At 42.5% G+C, this 14079-nt stretch overlaps 1 protein-coding gene across 1 annotated transcript; it reads right to left on the reverse strand.

The window, feature by feature from the left end:
• Window positions 1–243: 243 nt before the first annotated feature.
• wiza (WIZ zinc finger a) lies at window positions 244–13392 on the reverse strand. Its single transcript, XM_079500289.1, has 9 exons — window positions 13285–13392; window positions 12505–12559; window positions 11361–11822; window positions 9874–10671; window positions 8960–9310; window positions 7237–7466; window positions 5751–5952; window positions 4825–4972; window positions 244–1955 (listed from the first exon to the last, which is right to left on the reverse strand). The coding sequence occupies exons 2-9, from the start codon at window positions 12515–12517 to the stop codon at window positions 1799–1801; spliced, it is 2361 nt and encodes a 786-aa protein (XP_079356415.1). The 5' UTR covers window positions 12518–12559; window positions 13285–13392; the 3' UTR covers window positions 244–1798.
• Window positions 13393–14079: the final 687 nt, after the last annotated feature.

Raw genomic sequence — 14079 nt, forward strand, 5'->3', positions numbered from 1 at the left:
GCTAATAAAATAAATACAAATAAAAACAGCAAGACTTTTATGACGTGTATCGTCTTACAGATGAAAGTGCTCAAAAGATGAGAAATGCATGAATTGAATTTAAGATATTAAAAATCCATCATTGCCTCAATGTATTTGCAGTTGCACATGTTTTTTCTTAGATATGGAAACTCTCTAGTAACATTGTTAATATAAAACGTTAAAAGAAATACTCATCCTGACAAAGTCAAATAATATTTTTATTTATTTAAAAAAAGATATTGCAAAAAAATAAAACACACAAGTGAAATGACCCTACATGACATATTTACAGTCATAAGTTACCAAGCAAGTTGGGAGGTTATTTCATGTAGACGATAGGGCAATTCCCTACTTTTTCCAAATCAAAATGTATAAATAAAATGACTTAGTTTCATGTGGAACGTACAAAGCCCATTTATTTATTATTATATCGATTCCATTTTTCTTTTAAAATAAAACCACATGGAATGTACAAATTCAAAACCTTGAGGAAGATACAACAGACCTGATCCGTTTGATCATCAAAAACATAATGTATACTTAAACATTAAAAAAGTAAAATTCAACAGTATGGATGTGGGCTGAATGACATTTTCACATCATCATGGAACCCTAACCCCTATTTTTCTTCACAATTGTGTTAAATAGCTCAAGTATGCCATCTAGGGGTCATAGGGGAAATCTATTTTTTATTATGTCAAGTCGATCTCCACAGGAAGGAAAAGCGAAAGAGTCGACAAGCTCAGAACTCTTTACAGTTTCAAAATATGAATACAGTAGTGTCACATTATTGTCTACTGACATCCTGATATTTAACCCTATACTTCAGTCATTTAGGTTACACACGACTGCAATCTTTTTTCACATACATTTGAAAAATACAAAAAACAGCAACAGACACACGTGACCTGGTGTGTTAACTAACCATTTAAGCCCTACATATTTCATCATACAACGGATAGTGTATTATAGCCAATCAACAGTACAAGATCACAATGTGTCGCACCATAGATCGGGTATTTTCACAATCCTTTTTACTCTTTTTGAGGTTGAAAGCGGTTAACTGGCATTTCTGCTGGCAAGGCACTGAATTAAATCCCCCCCCCACAGACAGTCCACTGTGAATCTGAAGGGACTTAAAAGTTATTTACAGGTGCTGTGACTTTATTTGTATATTTAAGATATTTGTCATATCTTCCCAGTGCAATTTGTGATTATGAAGCCTAAAAAAAACACCAAACAAATCAAATTTGTATTCATATGTTCCTGCTGTGTGGATTTCTGCGGGCTGGAACGAACTAATTTTGTCACAGTAGTCGGTGATGCCACAAGTTTTTGAGCCTCTTTGTGGGTGCCCTGAGATGTACTCCTCTGTGAGGATCACAATAATTGTGGCTCCTTTTGGGGTGACATTATTGGTGCCAGTTTTGTCCCCTCAACCATCGCAGCATTAAACATACTGCCGATAGGATGGTTCTGTATACAACGTACATGGATGATGGGATGGTTCTGGATACAGTGGGGACCTCATCTTTTTTGTATCGTCTTGGTGTTATGTGCTACGTGTTGTCCTTGATGTGGGTGTTTGAACAGACTGTGAAGACAAATATCCTTCGGGACAATAAAGATTATTATTAATCGCAATTATTTGTGTGTCAATTAATCGTCAACTTAAATGTGTAATCGTGACAGCCCTAAATTGACCTTGTGTGTGGTGGTGATGAATGAGGGCTGCGGTATCCCGATTTAGTCGAGAACATACATTCGTAACAGTAAACTAGACGGCTACTGGACCCACGAGAGCGGGAGCGGCTACGGGTGCAGGAAGGGTGGAGGCTTTTCCTCTGTAGCCCAGCGACAGGATGTGTTTCTGCAGGTGTCTGATCCAATCCCCCTGAACGGACAGAGGGCCCTGGAACACCTCCTCGCAAAACCTGAGGAACAGAAGAAGAACACAAGAGAAGCAGCGTGAACACCAATGGATACAAATACATGATAAGTGCTGTCCGTTATCACTGGGAGCAAACTTATGGAACTCTTTGCCTACGGCTCTAAAACTAGAGTCTGATGGTAACGTGTTCTACAGAGGACTCAAACTATGGTTGAAATCAAATCAACTGTGTTCACATGTATAGCTTCTGACTGGTTATTAGAATGATTATGTTTACTTTTGTATTAGAGACTATGTAATGGATTTTGTAATTGTGCTGTAAATATTATTAGAATGTATAATTTTTTGTACTTGATTGGGTGTTTTTTAAACTATAGTGTCCCTGTATTTTTTAGAAAAGTCTCCTGTGGACAAGTGGTGAAAATTAGCACATGTGCTAACACACTGTAAATTATGCATCTACTAATTGTACAACTGTGCAATGAGCAATGTGATTGTTATGTCCATATCAAATAAATAAACATAAACACATAAACTGTATTAAATATACGAAATCAACCGTTATCAGGACGTTGGAATATGGCTAATATGGCCATACTAGACATTGTGGTGTTTGGCTGTGTTCACCCCGGACTGCACGCATGCAGGGTGGTGCAGACACAGCCTGGTCAAGGACTCCCCCTGCTGAACGTGTCATTTCCAACTCTATTGTCGGGGCATGGAAACTAGGGGCTACTAATATTTACTACTCTCTGCCTATCGGGATGTAACTTGGACGGCGCTGAGTCGGGTCTGGTGGCTCAAGGCCACCAGACACGGCGTGCCTCCGTCATTGACACAAAGCAAACGCTCCCATCGTTTCAATTCCGGATTTCCCAGTATGTTGATTATCACATACTGGGGGTATTTCTAAGGTGCTGATCACGAACATTCTCTTGATTATCAGGTGATAACATCCGAAGCGGGTGGAACGACTCTGAGTCGGTGTACGACGGATAACAGTTGGCAATTGCATTTCCATCATCAGTCCAACCGTGTAGGACAGCCAGGTCGTTCATACCTTCCCCCATTTTGGATACAATACTATAACTCTATACTTACTATGAAGTATGAACTATCTGCATTGTCACTACAAACATTAAAGGGACATGTTTCAGAATGTCCGCAACTCAATTTGATTGATTAAAATGTCGTCTGAATCCCTGCATAAAACTAAGACTTTGTCATTTTACTAATATAATTACCCCACAGATTAATGGAAATGTTGTCAGGCGCACACACAACATTCTTCTTGTTTACCTTGACAGAAACTTAAGGACGTTAACCACAATGCGCGCACACAGCTAAATCCTCAGTGTTCTGTTCATTCCTCCATTTGCATCCAGTTAAATGCACAATGAGTGTATTTCACTGTGCAGCCAGTTTGACTTACAATGGCCCTCATTTATGAAACAAACACATGGACACAAAACTATCTGTATAGTTATTCCCATGCAATGCTTGGCATTTATCAATCTATCGTCAATTTTGATGTGAGCATGTCCTGCTTTAAAATCTCACATCAAGTTTCAACTTGTATACAAATGTTTGAGTCACGTCTCGTCGATGGATAGAAGCGAGTTATTTGCTGTATCTCCGCTACTGTTGACCATAATATGGTCAACAGTAGCGGCGATACAGCAAATAACTGTCACATAAAAAGGTCACTGATATTATCAGTGACCTTTTTATGTGACTTCTTTAATGCCCCTCACTGTATATGTTTCTTTTCCCTTTTTACCTCCTTTATGATGAATTCCTGTTCTGTCTATAGTGTCTATTTGTACGTCTCTAAATGTTTTGATGATTTGAACATGGTGGACCCTATTGGAAACAAGTGTAATGCTTAATTGGGTCGTCCACTCACAGTTAACAGCCTTTGCATTGAGTTTGTGCTTGAAATGTACTGTAATTCTGCAAACTGTTAATAAATTCTTCAATCAATCAATCAAAACTTTTTAGTTGATTCGATTGGACTTCGAGACGTTAGAAGAATATCTATCTTTACATCTTGGCCATATTCCACTTTTACATGTTATAAAGTCTAGGGCGCGACGCTTCTAAACCAATATATTTTTGGGCACGATATTTAAATGAAGAGTGTTCTCAACCGTCGACCACCACGTTTATCGACGCCAGACCATTGTTAGGCTGTAAGAAATACAACCGGTTTGATGAATCACACGTGAACTACACTCACACCTGCTCTACGTTCTATGTTTGATTGATCAATGAGGGCCCGGGTCACGGGTTTTCATTAACCCATTCAGGCCTGACGTCGAAATTTAAAAAAAAAAGTTTTCTAAATCATGACAATTTTCGGAAAGATTTGAGGCACATTTTAACGATTTTTCAAAAATAGCAGACCTACAAGTTCATAGCGCGCCACTCGGTGGCACGCTATGAGCTTGTAGATCTGCTATTTTTCAATAGCTAAATTATAACAATGTTTAAAACACCAAAAGGGGTTCCCGCCCAAAATGGGTTAATGGTTAATGTGGTTAAACGCTAACGTGACATGGATGCGTTCCAGGTCTCAATGGATTAACCCATTTAGGCCTGACGTCGAAATTTAAAAAATGTGGTGCTCAATATTTCATGTCAAGGACCCCAAAAAATATATGTAATTGGCCACCGACCCCCATCTAAAAATATGTTGTTCCACGGACCTCCCAGAAGCAAAGATTTGTTCACTGTGAAAGAATATATATTCCAGGATTTGCGCCACATTTTCAAGATTTTTCAAAGCGCTGCACTCGGTGCCGCGCTATGAGCTTGTAGATCTGCTATTTTTCAATAGCTAAAAGTACAACATAATGCTTAAAACACCAAGAATGGGTTAAACAACATAATACGAGGTTCAATGGACTGACCTGCACTTGAGGGAGTAAACTTTGCCCACCAGCTTCACCAGAGGCGTGCGTGGGGGCCGAGGCAGCAGAGCGGGGATGTTCCCAGACCGCGATGCTTGCTGGGAGTTTTCTTCCTCTGTAGCCATCGAGCTTTTCTGGGGCCAAAAACCTGAAACACAACCAGAAAGTGTTGGGATTTGGTGAAAAAAAACTCAAAAAGAGACTCAACATTTGCATAAAAACCAAAAAGTAGATAAATGTAAAAGACCTTTATCTATTTTTAAACTACACTTGTTTCTATACATTCTCATAAATCGAATTAAATGTATTCATTATGCAACATTCAAAGGCCGACATGATGTCAACAACTCAACATGGTTAACGTTTGCTTATGATTTGTACCTTTATGATTCATGTCATTATAATATTAGAATTACTGTCATCACCTGACGTGTAATTCTTTCATCGTGTGTGAGTGTGTGTGTTTGACAAAGCCACACCCTCCAATTACTCTGGGAACCTGCAGTCACTTTTGCAAATTGCACAGCAGCAGCGTTTCACCATTGTGTTATTATGTTATGTGTAGATTATTGACTTATTGTATGAATGGGATCGTGTCATATTCACTGATGCTTAGCAACGGTTGCTATTTTATTAACCCATTTTGGGCGGGAACCCCTTTTGGTGTTAGCATTATGTTATGCATTAGCTATTGAAAAATAGCAGATCTACAAGCTCATAGCGCGCCACCGAGTGGCGCGCTACGAGCTTGTAGGTCTGCTATTTTAGAAAAATCGAAGAACGACTGACATAGAAACAGCTTTTTCAGAAAACTGTCAGGATGTAGAAGACATTTTTTTAATCTGATCTCAGGTCAAAATGGGTTAAGCTAGCATTGGATAAATCACTATTGTGGGACGGGGCCTTAGCGAACAGATGTCTCTCACCCGTTGAGGAGCGAGCGTTGAGGTCTGTACAGGCAGCCCTGGCCTGCATGTGGCTTCTAGCTGCGTGTGGTCGTTCCGGAGTTCCTTTGGACGACTCTCCGTTGAACAGGTACACCTTGTGCACAGACTGCCGCGCCACCAAAGCAGGCCCAGACACAGAGTCTGAGTCTGAAGGAGCAGGAGAAAGGGCGTTCTTGTGGGTCTAGAAGAGAAATGGATGTAGATTAGAGTTCACGTTGGCTACATAAATCTTAATGTTAGGTCCACAACACAAGATTTAGAGATTGTTTTAGGGCATCGTTCCCAGGTAGGAACAGAATAACCTCTGAATTGGTTTATGTACTAATTGTGGGCTCAAGTAGTGAGTCCACTATTATTATCGTAAACGTAATTATTCTCTGGGCCGTGTGCCCTCTGGGCTGTGACGACATGTGGGAGACAGAGGGAGGGGACTCCCTCTTTTGCTGAGCCTGGGAGTCGATGGGTGCTCGTTTATATATAACTATGGACTAGAGCGCGACCGAGGCCCGCCGTCCCAAGTGAGTTGCCGTGTCGAACGTTGCTTAGGTCGATTAGCCGACTCAGGGCCGTGGCGAGTGTTTTCCCCATAACCCCGCCCTACTAGTAGTAGCCGGTGCTGTAAAACAACCGGCTACTACTAGTATAGGACTCCCACACTTGGCCAAAAAAAAAAAAGTGTCTCCCGGGAGGAGGGCTGTGGTGACATGTGGCTCAATACTTCCTCGAGTAGAGAGCTACTCGAGCCCTCGAGTGTTTTTTTTTGAGAATTCATAGTGTCATTTTGAGTATCCAACTCAACATCTATCACGATGAATCGGTACAATAACGTTTCCAGCCATGACGAGACTGCATGCGGTTATCAGGTGCCGTTTGCGGTGTTGATTTCGTCGACTAGAACCATGACTACCTTTTTTCACAGAGGAAACCTAAATGGAAACTAAATGAGCCACGATGACTAAAACTAAATATACTGACAATTTCGTCAACAAATAAAAACTACACTAAAATGTTAGGAAGGGACTAGTGGACAAGAGATCCATGAGTAATTTTACACTTGGTTGCATGCTGAAAATAGCCGATCTACAAGCTCACAACGTGTCACGCTGTGAGCTTGTAGATCGGCTATTCTCAGCAAAGTAAAAACAGTCATTAGGGCCCGCCCGGGAATACATTTTAGTAGACTAAATCAACTGTAGATTTAGTTGACTAAAACTAGACCAACACTAAAACATTCCGTTTGACTAAAATATGACAAACAAAATGAAAGCTTTTCAAGAGACTATGACTAAAACTAAAGTTTGCTGCCAAAAACAACACTGGCTGTTTGACAGATTGGAGAGAACACGGTAGTATGAGAGTGGCATCATCAGAAAGGCCAATGGATCAAATTCATGTAGTTCATGTACTTCAGGAACCGGTACTATTTCCTAGTCTTATTTGATGCTATTGAGGGAAGACGACAAACCTTCTTGATGAAGAGGTCTCCCGTTTGGTAGCGGCGGGTGATCTCCACCACTTTGGCCGGCTCCTTCTGGATGAAATCGTGGAGCATTGTGATGGGCGACAGGCCCTTCATTCCCTCTGCCTTCCACTCCACCACCACGCCCAGCTGCCTGAGGTGGGCTCGCGCATGGCTGGCCAGCGCCTTCCTGTTGTCAAACTCAAAGCCACACAGCTCGCATGAGGTGACAGGCGCTATGGAGGGAGACATTTTAAGAGTGGTTAGAGAGGTCTACAATTAGATTAAGATTTATTTTTATTTTTTTCCATATATGTTTTTGACAAAGGCATCATGTTCGCTGTAAAATGGTTCACTGGATCTCTATGGCAGAAAGTAAATAAGACGGCTAGATCAGTTTTCCCATAACAATGCATTTGGTTCTTTTCAGTTGGCTAGGGCTTCAATAAAATGTTGATGATTCATGCATATGAATGGTTAGCCTGGCTAATAAGCCAGACTAATATCACACAACACTGTCGCGGTATATCAGTCTGGGCTGGCTCCACTTGGATTTCATTTCCCGGGGAACATTTTCTCTTTGACGCAATTGGTCAGAGCTACTGTCAGTCAAAGGTCTCAAGCATTGAACGTCACTGTACCAAAGCCCGCCTATATTGCATACCGTGTCCCGATTGGTCCGACCTGTTCTCTGCTGTAGGAAAGAGGCGTGCTACTGAGCCTCGCCAGACCGTAATCCGCTGGTAGGCAACTTTTTTTTGCCAACGGCTGATTCGGTCTGGTTTATTAACCAGGCTAATGAATGGTAGCCTGGCTAATAAGCCAGACTAATATCACACAACACTGTCGCGGTATATTAGTCTGGGCTGGCTCCACTTGGATTTCATTTCCCGGGGGGCGGGTTCAAACATTTTCTCTTTGACGCAATTGGTCAGAGCTACTGTCAGTCAAAAGTCTCAAGCATTGAACGTCACTGTACCAAAGCCTGCCCATATTGCATACTGTGTCCCGATTGGTCCGACCTGTTCTCGGTTGTAGGAAAGAGGCGTGCTACTGAGCCTCGCCAGACCGTAATCCGCTGGTAGGCAATTTTTTTTTGCCAACGGCTGATTCGGTCTGGTTTATTAACCAGGCTATATGAATGGGGCAGTGGCCGGTAGATCAGTCCCAGTTCGATCCCGGGCTCCCCCAGAGTTAGTGTCGAAGTGTCCTTGAGCAAGACGCTGAACCCCTAATTGCTCCCGCTGTGCAGGTTGGTTCAGTGTGTGTGTGTGTGAATGGGTGAATGTAATGCACAATCTATGTAAAGCGCCTTGGATAAAGGCGCTATATAACTGCACCATTTACCATTTATATTCTACTGTAGCTGTTCCTGTACAATGGCGTAAAGTCTCTCTAGAAGCGTTAATATTCCGTGCGAGAGGCATGTTGAAGTCAGAAATTAAGAGCCATCTGGTCAAAACCACGGAGAGCTCCTTAGATTACGCATGGCGAGCCTTTCTTTCTGATCGCTAAACAGGGAAGTGAACGGGCCGCGCGTACATTGCAGAAGGATAGGCCAACCCCAAAAAAAGAGAAAGAAAATCTGAATATTTTTTTTCCCCGTTTGATATCAATGAAAAAGCGCTAGGACGTGTACACACATCGTTTGGATCAGTCGGTTGGATTAGTTATGACGTTCCCACACTTCGTACGTACTGAATGTGTTAAAGTGGTGTAAATGCCTTACCAGCCTGCGTACTCTTGGTGGGAGACGACTTCTCTTTCACGGAGAAGTCCAGGGGCGAGTTGTAGTGTAGTTTGCTGGGCGGATCCTGGAGCATGTAGCGGGAGTCCAGGGAGTTCTTGGGACCTTGAGGAGCCCACATGGGCACAGCCGAGGCGGAAGAATGTCCACTGGACGACGACGTGGACTCTTTTTTGACCTCGTGGGCCAGGACATCTCGGAGGATGTCAATGGGCGATTCGTTGACCGACCAGGCGATGCCGAGCTGGCGCAGATGGGCTCGGGCGTGGCACGATAGGGCCTTACGGCTGTCAAAGAGCTGGCTGCAGACGTCACACTGGACTTCTGGGATGGCTGTGGAATAGTTAAAGAATAATGGGTTGGGGCCTGGGGGGGGGGGCGGTTCAAAAGCAGAGCAAGTATAGGAGAATGCGAGGAGGCAAAGAAATCGAAAAATAATTAAATGTACAATAAATATATCTCAAAGGGTATCTGATGTTATTTGCCTGTTTGAAGTCGATCAGAGCTACTGAATAACAACAGTAAGAACTTAATAGGTCAAACAACATTTGCGTGTCGTTTAATTTATGTTAGTAATTGTATTAAAACCAAACATATTACTAGAAATCTAGAACTTGCGCACTTGTAATTTAATAATTATTAGTCAATAGACAGAAACGTAATCATATAGCATTTTAGTGTTTCAATAATCGGTTTAGTGATGCATCACCCAAGAATTTCTAATATGTGCTTTACCATTTCACCAAAATGTGAATGCTTTGCCTTTGTATCCATATTAAAGATGGATTGTATAATCAAGGATTATATAATGTCATTGTATCAAACAATGATAGGTAACATAGTACTTTACTAACACTACAACTCAAATCACATTTGAGTTATTCAACCCGGGTTACCTGAATGGGAGCGCTCTGCAGCTGGATTGGACAGCTTCTGTGCAGGAGAGCCGCTGTTACTGTATCTCTCCGGTGAAATGGGAAAAAACATGTCCACGTCCTCAGGCTTGAGCTTCCTACTGAGCGGGTCCACCGCTAGCCGAAAGCCTTTCTTAGCCTTGGGGGCCCGGTTGGCAGGCGAAGACGGGGACTGAGTGGATGACGTCGCCGGAGACAGAGACCGAGAATGGGACGGGGAGGGAGCCGAGAGCGAGCCGCCGCCGGCGTTGTTCGTTTCGAGGGGCCGTATGCCCGCTAGGACACCGCTGCTGACCAGCTCCTGGACAGTGTCGATGGCGGAACCTTTCTCCAGCAGATGAGACACGCCGATCTGCCGCAGGTGAGACCGCGAGTGGCTTCCCAGGCCTCTGCGGTTCTCGAACTCCTCTCCGCAAAGAATGCAGGTATAGTCCTCGGAGGTCGTTCTGGCTCGTTTGCCGGGAGGTGCATGGAGGAGGGCAGAAGATGGAGATCCTTTGAGCGTGGGCGTGGTGGTGGACAGGGCAGAGGGCCGTTTGGTGGTGGACTTGGCGGGGGAGTGGAGGTTGAACGGAACCTCGTGCTGACCGCTACTGCCCGGCTTGAAGTCCTCCGCCTTGATGATCTCCTTGAGGAGCTCGATGGGGCTCTTGCCGTCTCCGCTCTCGGTGATTCCGAGCTGCCGTAGGTGAGCGCGGGCGTGGCTGGCCAGACCTTTGCGCGTCTCGTACCAGGCGCCGCACAGCTGGCACACGTGAGCTTCGTCCTTGGAATTAGAGGCTGCACAAATACAATAGGAGGGAAAGCAGGAGGTGACATTTGTGTGTCGTTTAATTTATGTTAGTACTGTAATTGTATTAAAACCAAACATATTACTAGAAGTCTAGAACTTGTGCACTTAATTTAATAATTAGTCAATAGACTAATAGATTAAGAAACTTAATCATATAGCATTTTAGTGTTTCAATAATCAGTTTAGTGATGCATCACCCAAGAATTTCTAATATTATGTGCTCACTATTTCACCAAAATGTGAATGCTTTGCCTTGTATCCATATTAAAGATTGATTATAAAAAGTAAGTGCTGGGTAAACAAATTCAAGATGTCCGTTTGTATTCACCCCAACTTTGATGAGCATAATTAATTGCAGATTAAAAAGAAAAAAGAAATCGACAGATTAATTGACCACGGAAATAATTGTTAGTTGGCAACCTTATGCTGCATTCCCATGGGATCAAGCAAGCGGTGGACGTCAAACCGAAAGTAATTTAAGTGGACGGGAGCAGGACGGTAAACGGAACAGGACGGTACGGTAACGGCAGAAGGCATCAATGTTAAAATATTTAATCTTTTTACTGTTACGTGCCGTCCAGCAGGTCTACCGATTGCCTGATTCCACGTGAATGCAGCATTTATTGCTCATCGATTCATTCAACCTAACTTTCCAAATTGTATGTTCAGGTATTACCTAAGGTGAGAGGGGCATCGGTCAGCTGTGGAGCCCAGAGTGGCTTGGCCACAGGCTCGTAGGATCCCACGGAGGTCGAGGAGTTGGAGGACAACGAGGGGAGGGAGGCAGCATACTCTTTAAAGCCAGGCGGAGAGGCCGACTTTTGTGACGAGACCGTCGTGAATTTACTCCACGCTTTGGAGGAGGAAGAACCCTTGTCCTTAGTCACAGGACGTGCCGACGTGGACTCCTTTTGGGCTGCTTTTTGGGGCAGGGGGGTCGCCGGGGAGGCCGATGATTCGGGGTTGGACAGAGGGACGTCATCTTTCTCCTCGAGGATCTTGTAGAGCAGCTCTATGGGCGCTCCGCTGCTTTCCGACATGCTCACGCCTAGCTGCCGCAGATGCAGGCGTGCATGGCTGGAGAGGCCTCGTCGTGTCTCAAAGTAGGTCCCGCACACCTCGCATATGACCGGAGTTCCTGTGTTGGAGGTTAAGAATGTGGAGAAGATGTGTGTAAAGACAGCTTAACCATTTAGACCTGACAAATGTCTTCTAAATCCTCATAGTTTTCAAAAAAAAACATGTTTTTGTGTCAGTGGTTCTCAAACTATTTCATGTCAAGGACCCCAAAAATTATATGTAATTGGCCGCCGACCCCCATCTGAAAATATGTTGTTCCAGGGAATGCCCCAGAAGCAAAGATATGAGTTAAAAACATTTGCTCTGAAAGAATATATATTAAAAGATTTGCACCACATTTTCATGATTTTTCAAAAATACTTTAGCTATTTTGCAATAGGCCTATCTCACAGCATTTCCCCGCCCCCTTTTGGAGCTAGTGGTGTTATTTTTTTTGCGGTCCATAGGCTTCCATGTTAAAAGAGGTATTTTCACAAGCCACAAACTACCGTTTTGTAAAGGTAAGGTTTATTCTACTTATTTGAGTTGTTATACCATTGTGTTTTCTTCATATTATTATCGGTCTTTGACATTTTAACATTAGGAAATGCACTTAGATTCTCCAGAGAAAAAAGGTGTAAATGCCTAATGTTAAATGACACCACTATCTACCGGAAGTGGGTGTGGAAAGGGGGCTGTGAGATAGGTCTATTGCTAAAGTATAACATAATGCTTAAAACACCAAAAGGGGTTCCTCTTACCATTTGAGTCCATTCCAGTCTCTTGTGTACTCCAAGATTGACAATGATCTCTGACCTTGAGGTGAAGAATGTATACATTGGTAAATATCAAACATCAATCAGGTGTCAAAGGTGATTGATTGATTTTTTTATTTCACAGTATGCAGAATGGGTACATAATACATTTCAAACGAAAACACAAAGTCAATACAAAAACTATTGTGGGCAAACCATGATAAAGCATTACACTTGTTAACAACAGGGTCCACCATTTTCAATTCATCCGAACATTTAGAGGCGTACAAATTATTAACCAATAATGGAACCATAATAATAATATTAATATTATGGTTCCATTTTTATTCCATATGGAATAATAATGGAACCAAATGGATGGACCCTATAACGGGTCCATTTGGTTCCATTTGTACACTGTCAGTTAAATTAACATTGATTTTACAATATAAATTGGGGGTCCCAGAGATAGAAATGTCATTAAATGGGGGTCCGTAGACTAATGCATGTCAAACTGGGGGTCCTTGAAATGAAAATGGTTGAGAATCACTGCTAGAACCGTGGCAATCTTCTCTTATGGGGGGGTCCTTGTTGGCATATCTTTTCATGAAAACCATTGTTTTTTGTTGAGACCTTCAGCTAACGTTGTGTAGCTAGATTATTAGCTACACGCTAGCACTGCCTGCTACAGATTAAAGCCTCCTATGAAATTAATGACGCGTTGGCAACTGAATCAGAATACAATCAGCATTTAAAGATCGAAGTTCATATATTTAACTCACTCACCAAACGTTAATACTTCAATGTTGTGTGTACGGGAGGCCTGATCAAACAAGTTTCACAACAAACAACATAACACCAAACACATCACCGGACGACGTGCACACACTCAACTTCAAAATAAAAGTTTTGATTACATTTTGCATGCTCGAGAAATGAATTAATTTAATTGTTTTAATAATAATAATAATAATAATAATAATAATAATAATAATAATAATAATAATAATATTTATTATGTATTATTATTAGTATTGTTATATTTGTAGTTATAGGATATTTATCAACGTTTTTGAATGACACGTTAAATACGTTATTATATAACTTGGTAAGACTGATAAAACGCTGCCAAAAGTTATAGAGACGTTATGAAAGATTTTATTTTGAAATTAGCCGTTTTAACTTCCAGGGTGTCGGCGCGCCGAAAGTAGAGCCGATCTGCAAGCTCACACGGCGTCGCGAACGCAACGCGCCGTGAGTTTGTAGATCAGCTGTTTCCGGCGCGCGACACCGTGGTCCGGCGAAGCGCTTCTGGAAGATCCTCTCCTCTACTTCTTGCAGCGGTCTTTTCCACTGTTGCCATGTCTGCTTATTATAAGCGACTTTGGGGGCTTATTTTTCTGTAGTTCACATCATGTATGTATATGAAAACCTGTCAGTCCATCACGCCACCATATATGGCCATCAGTCCATCACGCCTTGTGACACGTCACGCTAACCGTCTCCATAGGCTATATGAAGATCACGATAGTGTCGTGACGACACTGACCTCATCAAACCCTGGATAGCCATACATGGAGA

The sequence above is a fragment of the Electrona antarctica genome, assembly GCF_951216825.1.
Source record: "Electrona antarctica genome assembly, chromosome: 4".
NCBI classification, from domain to species: domain Eukaryota; kingdom Metazoa; phylum Chordata; class Actinopteri; order Myctophiformes; family Myctophidae; genus Electrona; species Electrona antarctica.

What these genes read in the sequence shown, in the direction of transcription:
- wiza (XM_079500289.1), bottom strand. An exon ending in CGATGCCCCTCTCACCTTAG is followed by an intron (nt 10,672 to 11,360) that starts GTAATACCTGAA and finishes GTATTTGTGCAG; the next exon opens with CCTCTAATTCCAAGGACGAA. An exon ending in CAACGCTCGCTCCTCAACGG is followed by an intron (nt 4,973 to 5,750) that starts GTGAGAGACATC and finishes GTTGTGTTTCAG; the next exon opens with GTTTTTGGCCCCAGAAAAGC.